We start from the raw sequence: 14,391 nt of genomic DNA, 5'->3' as shown, positions 1-14,391 counted from the left end.
GCTGGGGTTTGAACGCGGTTCCTCCAGGGTCCAGCCTGCAGCACGCACTGCAGGGGAGCCCAGTGGGGTGACGCTTTGTAACAGTGTGTCTGAGACAAGATAAACCTTCAAAGCATCTTGCTCTGTTTGCAATGAGTAGCGTCAGGAGGACCTGATATGTAATTTTTTAATGTCTATAATTGTAATGGGGCAGTTTTCAGAGTAAACTTCGTTGCAAGACAGTTCTCTGTATGCACAGGAGAGAACAATAACCAAAGTGAATCAAAGCTAATTAAAATAATAATTCAAAAGCGACACTTCTTCCAAAGACATTATTACAGAACAATAAAAGAAGTTGCTATGCAAACATGGCATATTTTATTGAATTCAGTGTTTCTCTATGCAGAACCCTATGGACTGGAAATCAAAATCAGAAGGGGGCAAAACACTGTTTCCAATCTATAGAAAATAATGAAATTTAAGTATTAGACAGAAAAGGAAAGAAAATTCCCAAAGCAAAAAACCCCAACAAATCATTGATATTTTTCCATAAAGACCTTTTGAGGACAGAAATGCCAGACCCTGTCAAAGCAGCCAAGATGAGAAATTAGCCAATAATACTAACAGACTCAACAGTATGCCTGAAAAAAATAAAGCATAATACTGAGCCATTGCTCAGTGACAACTCAAAATATGAACACAGTTCAGCATTCAAGCACTATATATATATTGCTCCCTATTGCCAGAGCCCCAAAAAACAAGATTCAATGAAAGACAATGAGATTTCAATAAAATGTTGAGAACCAGATGTCTATGTATTTTTTCCTCACTTTACAGATTTATACAAATAATATTTAAAGATGAAAACTAGAAGCTTCATTTTTAAATGAGTATTAATCTTATAAGGTAATGACAGAAAAAATCTGGGAACCTAAAAATAATGAAAAAATCATGAACACTGGAAGTACAAAAATGCAAGAATTAGAAATTTAAAAGCTGGTAGCACTGGAAATGACCAGAAGGTGTTTCATGGCAACTAAACGTGTCTGTTAAAAAACTTAGTACTCTCCACTAGTCCCACCCAGGGTACTGGAGAATTGTGTAAGATCCAAACTGTATTCATCATTTTGGAAAGAATATTCTGGCTGTATTCTTCTTCCCTTGAGCTATAGGCCAGACATTTTAAACAAAGCTGCTCCTGCATGTTAACTTACTCTATGTACCTTAAACGGTCATCTCAGCAATACAGCAATGGAGCAAACTGACTGTGAGATGCATCTGCTCTGCATTTTAGTGAAATAATGATAATAATAAAAAAATCAACCCCCAAACTCTACCCTGTATTACCAAATGTTTAAACAACCTAAATCTCATTTACCCAGGGTAGTTCAGCTGCAGTTACACACCTTTTCTTAGTAAGACTATAGTAACTTAAGAAGTGACTGCTAAGGATAGATGTTTACTACTTCTCTTTTCCAATCACAATTTTCCAAAGCACAGCCATGCATGAACACGCATCATACTGGTTGAATGACAGCACTGATTTCCTTCACCTGCTTATGCATCAGCTGTTAAAACTCAGGCTTGCTTCTACAACTGTTTAAACTCAAGTATACAACCTTTTACTGTGAGCGAGTGAGCAAAAACCACCCTCCGATTCTGTTCTGCTGACTGAGCCACAGAAGTGGCAACCCTGCAAGTGGGTTCACCTTAATTCTACTGTCTTCCTTCATCTAGTTTTATATACTTCTCTTCTGTAAATAAACACAATTTTCTAAAACGTGGATTTGCATCATCAGGGCAATTTGAAAGTCAATACTTAGAATGGGATTGTGCATCTACCAAAACCTGTTGTCATGTCACTGATCTGGTGTTTATTATGAGTAATAAATCTGGGTGGATAATTGCCTAGCAGCATCATTTCTGCATATAGGATCATCACTAAAAAAACCTAAAATTAAACAACTATTACACCTCACTGCAACAAAAGGTCTTCAGAAAAAATAATTAAAAAATATTAAATTGGATTCATGACATTGATTTGTAGAATAAAAGCAGCAAAACAGACTATATAAAATTACTTAAAATATCAAGTATTTTTTAATAAACAGAGAATCAAGTTGATTTTAAATAGTAATCTAGGAATGAGATATGCATTAGTATGCAAATGAAGGAGAAATTTCGCTTACTAAAAATCTCTGTCACATTAGAAAGTTGACAATATTCCTGTTTGCAAAAAGTGTTCTTGATGAGTTTTACAGCAACGTAACATATTGTATCAGAAAAATCTATCTAAACAGCCTTTCTGTTCCAGTGACAGTCAACATTAACATTAATACATCCTAATCTATACAAAGTGAACCCAGCTTTCATTTCAATCTCCCTTGAAGAACAAAAGAAAAAAATCCACCGGTCAGTGCCTAAATTACGAGTTTAACGTAGCTAGGTTATACGCATATACACATTTGAATAGTTCATAGAGGATCCAGCCACCATATGTAGCCATCAGAGTATTTACCCATCATGGGAAAGTTTTGAATTCCATGTTTCCACTTCCAGTAAACCAGGTGAAACATGAACGCTTGGATAAGGCCATTCCAGTTAACACAGAATGCTGGAACTCTGCCTCACAGAACTCTAAAATGCTGCAAGTTATCCCAACTACTTTGTACGAATATCATGTTGGAGGTCTTAAAATGGCAGCAGTAGTCTGTTTTTGCATTATTGGCTACCAGGCAAGACAGGAGCAGTTTCTTTAAATTCAGAGCTGCCAGAGAGAAGCATCTTGTCTCAATACTGTGGTCTAACACCTTTACAGGTGGAACAAGACTTATCTAGAGAAAATTACCTCAATCATTATGGCAGGTAAGCACAACGGAACACAGCAGTACACCTTTGGGAGACCCAATGGGACAAGTTCAAGCACCCAGATCTGGGTCCACACCGTAAGAAAAACGCAAAAAGACTAAAGAACTGAACAGCACTTCTGAAAAGGTTTGCATGGGGTAGGGAGAAGAAAAGGAAAAAAAGTTGCAGAAAAATAGGACTTGGGGATGAATAATCCTAGTCTTTGATACTTGGACAACAGGTGCCTACACAATTTCCAAGTCTGAAGAACCACCAATTTGTTTGGTATACACTCGAATTCTATTAAAACACCTCAAACAGATTCTAAAAATGCACAGGGAATTATGGGAACCAAATACCTACTCCCAGACAAAACACATCTTAAATTCAATTCCCAATCTGTATGTTTTTTGTAAAAGCCACCTCCATAATAGGCACAGTCAACAAACAAAGCATATTTAGATATAAAAACCTAACAAGAAACTTTAAGAAAATGCCTACAATAAATGTTTTATTGGTCATTTAATAAAAATTCTCTCTTAATTTAGCAGTTAAAGTGATTCATAATAACCCTTCGTGTAAATACATATACCAAATGTGTTGTTAACAACTTACAAGCCTGTCAGCAATGACTACTGCCTCACAGAACTCTAGCTAGTGCTGAAAAGCCAAGCCACAGGTTGGTTCCATTAACAGCAACAGCAGTTGTTCAGAGCTGGTTAGAGGAACAATTCTCAAAGAAAAAATAGCAATAAAAATACTAGAGAGATTTAGATTGTGAATTAAACCAGGAAAGGGATTCTTTGATTTTGCACCTTGTATTTCTTTTAAAAGAAAATACAATAATGCAGGACTTTGGTATCTGCCTTGTAGTCCTGCTGCTGGAGTACAAAGCACGAGCTTCATACATCTCACCTATTTTAGCGTGTAGGCTGGCAGCAAATATATGCAAGGTTACAACATTCTTTTCTATGACATCAATGTAAGTCCAAGCTGAGCCTTTAGAAAAAGGCTTTTCTGCCATCGTAAATGTCAACTCTTTAGCAGCCAATTCTTCAGCAACTATCAAACTAGTAAAGCATGGGTATTTCATGGAGAAATTTACCTGTGCAGTGACTCACTCTGCCCAGGACTGTCATGATTCTCTCTAAACTCTTCTTTATTCCAGCGAGTATCTGAACAGCCACTCTATTTGTCCAGAATCAACTTTGTTTCAGGTTGTAAATGAACCTGCCCACGACTTTGTTTTTATGTACTTACATGCTTTTAAATTTTCTCTTCATCAGCAAATAAAGATACATTTAGCTACCTACTTTTATTCTATCACCCTATTTACCCATTCTTGAAAAACTCCATTAAACCTTTGAAGTTATTTGCTAGGACAGTGTTCAGTGCCCTGATAAGCAAAGCCTTCAGAGCCATTCAAGTCCAACCGTATCCAGCTCCTCATAATGGAAAAGTTGCCACTTGCCATGAAGACTATCCAGGAGTTCCTATTTTGAAAACTGACAGGGAAAACTCTCACTATGGAGAAATAATGTTTGTGTAACAAATATAAACTTCATACCACAAGATGAGAACTAGAAATGCAGCTCCCCAAATTACTGCTGGAATATATGAAGCAAAAATGAAGCAGTAGAGATAAGGGATTATTATTCTCTATTTTTACATACAAGAGTCTCCAAAAAGATTTATATCAGTGTTACAACAGGATGTTATTTCTAATCTAATCTGATTGATTTAAAGTATATTTCAATTTCCTTACTGGATAAAATTGCTGAGTCCCACAGTCGCAAGCTGTAGGAAATGCTTTGAATGGAGCCGAACAAAACAAGGCAGGGATTCCTTGGAAAGCCACCTTTCGTCACCACCTTCTCTCTCACTGCTCTGCAGAGCTGTACAATAACTTCAGATGGGCACAGCAGCTCTCTGAGTGGGATGACCACCCATCCGCTGTGATCAAGCTTAGCATACCTCTGACACCAAAAGTTCACATCTACTAACAAGATTTTCACTAGATCATTTGTCAAACTGTGTTGCCTTATGTTTTTGATCACTTCTACTTTCTGTGATAGAATATAGACCCCTATACTTTTCGCACACACCCTAATGTTGTGTAATGACCCAAATTAGACTGAGGTAGGTTAGAAGTTCCTGATTTCTTCTTATATCTGCAGCTGTAGCAGGATGAGAGGAATGGGTAGGAAGAGAGGGTAAGGTTATTGCTCATGAAGCATGTGGTTATCAGATGAAAATTCCTTTTAACCTCTGGACAGACTTGTGGTTCATGAAACACAACTAGCAGGTGAACTTAGGTTTGAAGCATCATACAAATTGACTGCCAGTCTCAGAATAAGAAAAAGAAGACTGACAATAAATAAATACAAAACCCCCAAGTACACACATATGCAACTCCACATTATAGTATTTCTCCTGCTTTTATGATGCTTAAGCCTCCCCCAAAAAAAGGAAGGGGGGGGTGGGGTGGGAAATATTCCATATATTAGAATAGTTCTGCTGCAGCACTCAACAATAGGGATTTGTCAGTTAATTCTCCAGTATTTACAACAACTCATCTGTTTCATTCACCTGCAATTTTGCAGGTTTGTAGCAACATCCCACAATTAAAAGAAATTGAATTTTCTCCCTTAAAATACCCGGCACAAGTACTGTTTTTAATATACCTCCATTCCAGCAACCAGGTTTCCATAGTATCAAGAGACTAAAAAAAGCTAACAGGCTTCAGAGAAATTAATTTTAATATAATGTCTTCTGGAAATCTGCAAACTATATCTTAAAAAATGGCATTTATTTATATGGTGTTATTAGTCTTCATACCTAACTTCAACACCTTAGAGAAATGGAAGAGTTATATTGTTCTTGTATTATTTGAATGAAGGATAGACAAACGTCTGTCTGCAAGAGTGAAGACTACCCATAGCTGTGCTTTGTGTGAAACACTGGATGGCTGAGATGGCTGGATGCCACTGGATGGCTTCTAGGTGGCCAAGAGCTGGCTATTTATAAGCAGCAGCTTAGCTTTAAAGAAAGTCACTATTTTTCGAGGATTTTGTAGTAGGAAGTCAGGGAAATATTGGTTTTCATATTAACAGGAAGCTAAAAGGCTCCCTATGGATAGCTCCACGCTCCACACACAGTCCCATGAGCTTCGGCAGAATCCCTCAGAACAGAAATGTTAGCAAACTTCTCTTAAAAATACTGTGGCATCTAGATCAAAATGCCTTAACACTGGTAACGGAGAACTGAATGGATGGGCACAGAGCTAATTGTGACTGTTGCTGCCATTTTCACCAAAATTCCTTCCATATCCTCCTCTCAAAGAAGCATAAAAGTCAGTTCTTGGGATCAAATATGTACTTGTTACATTTCTGAGATATCCGATAAATACCACCATTTCCTCTTGCCCCTGGGGATTAAAAACCCAGTATACACCTCACATAGAATCAAGGCTAAAGTAGAATGCTCCCAGTATTGCTCACAGCCTGGTTTTGTATGTCTGACAACAGCAAAGTCGTTTCATTTTGGTCTGCTTTTCAGTCTTATTTTAAAACATATTATTTGCTTAGGCGTGAATAACTGAGCTTTTGTAAGAATCACATTCTTTTTTGTCTGCCCCTTTCCAGCCATGCCAAAAAGGTAAGAGTCTTATTAAGGTATTTTTAGAATTAAACAAGATTGACCCATCTTTTTTATGATCACACTGAGCATATCTGAAATACCATCATTTCCTGCCAGTTCAAGGCTGCATTTAAACTGATAAAAAGAACAATTCCAAATAGTTGTCATTTTTCTACCGTGCTTTTGTGCAGATCCAAAGCATTTTCAAGGCACAATAATTTCATTCAGCTGCCATCACCCACTAAATACATAGATTAAGAAAATAAACCCACACCACCAAACCCAAACCCTCACTCACTGAATTGAAATGGCAAGCAAGCAGAATACTTTTCCATCAAGTGAAAAATTAATCCACTTGGTCCAAGACTGCACAGATACAGCAGACTGTTCAACACTTGGACCACAGCTGCTCTTTTTCCAATACCTCATTTGTTCCAATTCTCCAATACACATGTAGTGACACTTAAGCAGAAGAATTTCAAAACCAAAACAAGAAGAAAGTTTCCTTTGGACTCTGGCAAGTTCATTTTAAGAAGTGTCAGGAGTACGCTTGTGCTTAATAGACATTAATTTACAGCTGTCACCAAGAGGATGATGACAAACTGGTAAACAGAAATTACCCTTTTCCTTAAATGGTGGAATCAAACTATACATCAATTAAATATACAGATTTAAAAAAATTGGTGCCCAGGCTAGGTGTGCAATATCTGCTGTAATTCAGGCTTGCAGGCTTGTGTGAGCCCTGCTACCCTTACAATAACTACGTACATACATACACACGCACACAAACTTACAGTACGTATCACAGGCTTTTTTAATATATGCGTGTGTGTTTGTGTGCTGAAACACTGCAGTACTTTGTAGCTTTGTTAAATCTCCGATCATTAAAAAGATGCAAGAATATTGTTGTACAGTTGAACCAAAAGCCGAAAGGTGAGGGTCACTGCAGGGGCAGGAGCAGCCGCCACCCTGGCCACAAAAACACCCTACTGCAGGATCGTGAACCAAGGCAGACCTTACTCTTTTGGTCCACCAAAAGGCCTAAGTGTGAGAGGTAAAGACAGCATACAAAAATGTAAGAATATTGCTGGTTTTGCTTTCTTCCTCCTACATGCAATATTAGGGAGGCTTTTACTAAGTACTGTATCAAGCTGGTGTCCACACTTTTGGGAGGATGTGAACAAACTTTAAGAAAAAAACTGCAAAAAATTGCCATGTGGTAATCTGCGTTATTACAAAGACACTAGCAAAGCCTTGGTTTACTCCCAAGAGAGAAAAAGTATCATGGTGCTCATGTAGCTGTCTAAAAAAAATAAATTTAGATCTATATCTGGTAGCAGAAGCTAGTGAAGTTCACACTAGAAATAAGAGAAAACTCAGCCACAGGGTAATTAATGAAGGTTACCTAAGGATGGGAAGGTTTCTGTATTTCTAAAAGGATTTAAATCAGTAAAATATGACTTTGTAGAACCACTAATTCACCCAGCCATTGAATAAAAATGTAAGTTATAACATTGCTATGCTTGCCAAAAATATCCTAATAACTATAGTCTAAGTTACAACAATAAAGTTAAAAGCTTGCTTTCCAGATCAGTTTTGAAGTTTGTATAGTGTTTACTGGAATAAAACAAAAATCTAACCTATTGCTAAATATGAATCTAAAGTTTCATATGTGTATATGTCTCCATTCTTTTTAAATATTCCAGATACTTTAAATGTCTCCCTAAATGCTTATTGCTACTTCCTACATACAGTCAGAGGACATAACTTCAGCTAATACAATGATAAAATGATGCAGTCTATAATAAAATGATGTCTGTTTTCCACCTATCACTACTTCAAGAAAACTTTGTAATAGTAAATTCTAACAGCTTTTGAGACTAAATACAGGCAGTTGTACTACAGAGCATTTTGCATGTTTTAGTACAAGCACCAACTGAACTGTTCTGCAGAAAAATGATCAGATTTCTTCTATTAGCATCTCTGGTTTTGATCGTCAGATCAAACCTTGAATTTTTCTTTTTTTTTTTTGTAATGGATAATACACTGGTTTTATCTAGTTTACATTTTAACTGGAATGTAAATAAGCAGCCATGCTATTCTGAAGACAATAACACTTCAATTTATCTGGGAAAATAAGTGATTTTATGGCACAATAATGCAAACTACAATCCCTCGTTTAGAGAAAAAGTGCATTATTCTGGTACAATATTACAGAATTAGTTTAATTTTCTAAGTATTGATACTATAACACCGTTGTTTGGTATAAGATATGCTCCGTGGGAGACAAAAAATCCCCACACAACACATCATTCAACACCTGCAAAACAGCTGCACACTCATGGGTACAACCGTAACAAATAGTTAAAATCCACTGGGTTTTAATTTAATAAGATAGTCTATACCCTACTATACTAAAAAACAAAACAAAACAAAAACTATTTTGAGTTTAAAACCCTCTTCCACTTGGTTCTTTTTACTTGAAGATGGTTATACTTGTATACATCATCAAAGCAAATCTCAAAAGAAAACACACCACCAACCTAGAGAATTCTGTAAATCATGTTTTGAGGCAGCACTGAACAATAGTATTCAGCGGCTCCTCTGTTTATGCTTTGTTTGACTACTACACTAGACAAAGGTAACAAGGGTTAGGCACATAAAGTTTATTCATAAATAAGAGGTTTTGAGTTAAAGCTAATACATTTCTTGCAAACATTTCAAGTAACAAATCAAATCAGCTTATGGTTTGATTTTTTCTGATCAAGGATTTACAAACTTGACCAGGTGTAGTATAGAAACCTAGTCATTCTGATGAATTAATGGTGAGCTACAATGGCTTTAGAATTGGTGTCTACATTAATGATGGCTGCAGTTTTTTAAATGCCCTTCTGATGGAAACTGTAATTTTTAGGTTGTAGAGCACTTGCCCTAATATGTTGCTTTTTTATCTGCCTTTTTAATTGGGCAGATACCAAGATTCAAGAAAACATTAACTAAAATAGTGAAAACTGGCAAATAGGGCAAGCTATACAATCTCTCTTATAACAACCAAGTCATAACCATACTCCATTGCTGAGTGTTTATCAAAGCTAAGAAAAAATCACATGAATCAGCAACTGCTGAACACCTTAGAAAATGCACATATAATGACAGCTGTCTCTAGCTGACTGTTTCAGCTCTAAAACTACTCATGCACTTTTCCAATACATGTTACTTGCGCTCTATCCAGAAAAGCTACCGCACACATTACAATTTTTATCATAAAAAATATGGCTGGGTTGGAAGCAAGAAGAAAAAACATATATTGTCAGAAATTTCAATGTAGAGTCTGTGAACACCATTTCTGAAGTTTAACAAAATCTCTGAAGTCTCATATTAAAATTAATTGTGCAGGTTGGACAAATCAGTATCACATGACTGATATCAAAAAAACCGCAAACTTGATAAAAACTCAAACGATACTGTGCCAATCCTGTTCCAGCTAGTATCTACTCTGCTCACCTGTTCAAGCAAGACAACACCTCTTCTCCCTTTTCTGTATAGTTCTTTTATTTGTTCTACTCAACCCACATTATCTTCAACGTCGAACTACTTTACTATGCTCAGTAGCTGATCATTGAAGTTTTATCTCCTTCAGAAGATCCAGAGACCATAACTAAACATGAAGAAATTCTCTTCACCCGCCATCGTGATCTCTCCTGCTTCCAAAGAAAGGATCTATCTTCCTGTCAAACCTGCCTTTCCACAGTGAGGAGTAAGGGCAAAGGTTCCCCTTACCTCCATGACCCCAAGCCACTGAACCTCCTTGAGCAGGAGCAAAACATCTGCTCTCCCTTGCATTTTGCCCCGTGCCAAACTGGACGCTCACTTCCCCCAAAGCCTGACACTTGCCGCAAGTGTTATAAATGGGACTAATTAGGATCCCGGTCACCCATTAACTCTTTTATTATTCATGTGACATTTATGATAAATGCATTGTATTACTTCCAAATGGTTGAGGTGGCACTTACACACAGCAGCATAAACTTCAGAGTCATGGGAGAAATCATTTAACAGTAAGAGAGTCTAACTACACTAGTTATGCTAACCACTCACTGTGATGGGCCGTACATTTAACTCTTCTTGGTTCAACACAAGATGTAAAGTAGCTTGGGGTTCCTAGAAGTGCACGTGGACCACTCGTTCATACTTCAACAGTAGCATCTTTTGCATCAGTGTAAATGCCTCCAAAGATGGCTTTCTATAGCTAGACAGCACTGTGCACTGCACATGTGGTTCACAAAACAGAAAAAATCCCGCTTTTCTCCAACATAAAAGTCTTCAGCAACAGCAAAGTTGTGATTTCTCAGGATTACCGTATTCTCTTAATTGTCACAAAATTCCAAACAGAATAACCCCAATGAAAATCTATTACACAGAAATGGATTTGATTCGCATGTAACAACTGCTTCTTTCAGAATAATTACAAATATGCTGAACTGTGTAGAATATACATTAATGTACTGATCCAGCAATGCATGTGCCTGTTTAGCTGTTTAAAAGCTAAAGCTAGGAGTAAATTGCCTAGACAATTATAATTCTTCCATCATTTGCCAGAAAACTGGTAAAGCTTTGTGCAGAATCAGTTACACAGACTTCTTGCATCCCTTCAGAGATCTTAAAAAAATCCATATGCATAGTTATCATTCTGTGATCCTCTCCATTAAATTACACATTATTCACCCTCAAATCTACCTGTGAAATCAGTCAGTGCAGACTATTCATACTTCCTACAGAATAAAAGCCTAATAAGGAATCAACTTCTAAACATAAAGCATCATTAAAAAAACCTGACCTAACGTCAATGATCATAGTTTTGAAAGTGTCCTTGCACAGAGTATATATCAGTACCATTTGTAAGCTACTGTTTAACAATTTGCTAAAAGCTTATTCTTAAGTAAACAAACAGTAAGAAAAATGCGCTTTGAAGACACAGATAAAAATGCACATTATTTACTTCAGAAGTCTGCAAAGCCTGTTCTTTCATGTTTACAATGTGATGAAGCGATGCAACTATTTAAATTCAATCACTATGGGAGTTCAATGCACACAACAAATAAAAGCTGCATATTACATCCTCTCCCAAATGCGAAGGCCAGCTCTGCAGCAATAATGTTGTAGCACCAGTAAATACTTCAAAAAAAAAACATATGACCCTGAAGAAGAAAAAATAAAAATAAATAAAATAAAAAAGTAGATCTTACAGACAAGACTTGCTCAATCCATCCTGAAAGACCTATTTTTAAATACTGAGTTTCACAGAATCACAGCATCGCTTTGTTGGTCATCAAAAGGTTGTGGGGGGAAGAGGAAGAAAATCCCAAATTGTGATAGTGTTGCCAACTGCCCAGTAACCTAAAAAGGAGTACTGACTATTTAAGGACAACCTAAAATATCAACCAAAAATTTTCCAAAATAATAAACATGAAGACATTTTTGGTATGAACAAAGAGAGTATTTAAATATACGTTTTTTATAAAGTAATTTATACTGCAATAACGTCCATTGCTTATCTTTTGTATGACTGTATTTACAGTGCATTTTTGGAAATAATTCATGTCAAGCCAAAGTAATTTGCTTTATTCCCCATAGTTTCTAAACAGCACTAGACCACTGATATTTCTAATTGCAGAAATAGTTGCATAAAAAGTCATTACATTTGGTGATTCTGTAAAAATATTTAGAAGACCACAGAACTTACAGCCTACAATAGATATTGAAATTAACCTCAATTTCAATTCACTAATGCAAAGAAGAAAAACTCCCATATTTCTCTGACAGTGTATTCCAAAATAAAAAAAGAACAAAGAGAAAATTCCCAGCTAACCTGAACATTGTTCTTTCTAACTGCTTTCGTAAATGCTACATGAAATTTTAAAATAGAGCAAGTGAAGTCCATCATTGGTGTTAGCCCACTGAACTTGCTGCTCAGAAGCATCACACACTTTTTCCAAAGTAATTTCTACAAAGGGAACATCACTATTTCCCCAACAGAGCACTGAGAATCAAAGTGCAGGATCTCCTACCTCGATCAAAAAGTCTCCAGTTCTCAGGCCAGCTTGCCATGCTACTCCCCCTTCATCCACAGATTCCAGGTACTGCAAAGCAGGAAAGGCTGGAGTTGGGGTGAATTCTTCAATTGGTGTGTCAGCTTTAAAAATAAATACCACATTAAAAAAAAGAAAGTTACGGAGTGCTTGCAAATACCACTTGATTAAAGGCCTGCTATTGGCCATTTAAATTTATGGTTAAAAAATGGTGGGTGCTAAAAGTAAGAGGACTCTGCCTCAGAGGGTATCACAATGCTGGGAAAAGAGTGCAATCTCTCTGCAATAGCAATCCACAGGTCTTCAGAGAGAGAAATACATGCTGCTTTACTGACACAAACCAAATCAAGCTGTATGAGGCAATAGCTGGATTCTGAGTATTCCAGTATATTCAGTTTTAGTTTGAGTAACCCTTTTGTATGCAACTCTGGCAACATTCAACTCAAAATGAATTATGCTCTGTAGCCAGAAGAGAGCACCTGGCCAGACTGGGGGGATGCAGTGAATGGGAAAGGATGAAAACTGATTTTTTCTTCTAGATTTAGATGTATATCACATAGAAGCTAGCAGAAGAAATCACTTTTTAGGAGAGGAGGCACAGCAGGCCTTGTAACAGCCCCCTCCCTCTCTGTGTCACGTACACATACAAGCAGAAAAGTCCTTGGGTCTTTCACCTGAGGTGCCCTCGCTGTTACAGAGAAAATCTGAGGATAATTGTTGGGCTTACACAGAAGGAGCAACCTCTGCTCACTGCACGGACAACTCGTGCCAGTGGGTTAGCTAAAAGGTAGCGCTACTGGCTTTGTTAGCACAAGTCCAAAAATTTTTACTTAGCTAAAATTAGAAAAGCTTTTACAACACTGAAAATCTATGGTGGCACTGGTTTAGGGGTGGGGAACCAGGGAAAGCAAAAACGATGTCCCAAGAATGAAGGTATGGAATAATTTTCATGCTCAAGCAAGGCAAGGGAGAACCCATGTAAAATGAGGGGGAGCAAGAGATGGGACATACCATCATTTTTTTTTTTTAAATACAAAAGGAGCAAACTGGACTGAAAAGTTAAAAAGCAAAGCATTAAATAGAATGCTTTTTTTAACTCTTGAGAATGCCGTTATTACAGATTTTAGTCTACAGAAAAGTAACATGCAGTTTAACATATGAACAGCTTTTAAAATGAGCACACTACAGGCCATGCAACATACGTGCAGCTTCTGAAGATATAAAAAAAGATCATATTTTCATACTAAAACTGCACCAATGTCACCTTGCAGAAGATCCACACCTATTTTAAACAAAACATCACTCTCTTGTCTATTTCTATTCGTAGACCTATTTAAATAGACTGACATTTGAAATAAAGAAGCAGGTTTTATAAGGGAAGCAGGTTTCCCATAGTTAGGTAAACTGCATAACAAAACAGATTAATGACAAAATATTACATATACCAACACAATAAAAATACAGACAAAACTTTCTCCCCCCCAAAATGATTATACAGTGCTTCTCCTATGTAAAAATGCAAACTGCTTCAGACAGAAGCCACTAAAATCCGTCTGAGTAGTATAGCATACAGAGAATCCTGTTGTCTAGCAACCAAGTGCACCAAGAATAATTCCTGCTTATATTCAGAGATATATAAATTTCTTCATGCCAGTGCACATCACACACACACACACACACACACACACAGAAGCACATACCTTTTGCCCCTCTGAGCACAAATCCAAATCCTTCATTGTCTTTTTTCTGCAGGACCACTGCCTTTTCTTCTATTATGCAGTCACTGTAGAGAGAATTCCGAGGATAGCGACCATTATTACATCCCTTCATCACCACT

General features: G+C 37.0%; 1 protein-coding gene across 8 annotated transcripts in view; it reads right to left on the bottom strand.

Moving 5' to 3' along the window:
* The window catches only part of SHANK2 (SH3 and multiple ankyrin repeat domains 2), a 353,665-nt gene that overhangs the window by 126,359 nt on the left and 212,915 nt on the right, over window positions 1-14,391 (bottom strand). For all 8 annotated transcript variants that reach the window (XM_055722497.1, XM_055722500.1, XM_055722502.1 and 5 more), the window contains 2 exons: window positions 14,255-14,337; window positions 12,534-12,658 (listed from right to left, as the gene is read on the bottom strand). In XM_055722497.1, coding sequence (XP_055578472.1) covers window positions 12,534-12,658; window positions 14,255-14,337 — 208 coding nt within the window. The remainder of the gene's footprint in view (window positions 1-12,533; window positions 12,659-14,254; window positions 14,338-14,391) is intronic.

Source organism: Falco cherrug, chromosome 10, assembly GCF_023634085.1.
Source record: "Falco cherrug isolate bFalChe1 chromosome 10, bFalChe1.pri, whole genome shotgun sequence".
NCBI lineage: Eukaryota > Metazoa > Chordata > Aves > Falconiformes > Falconidae > Falco > Falco cherrug.
Note: the sequence above shows the minus strand (reverse complement) of the source record. Positions and strands in the feature narration are given on the sequence as shown.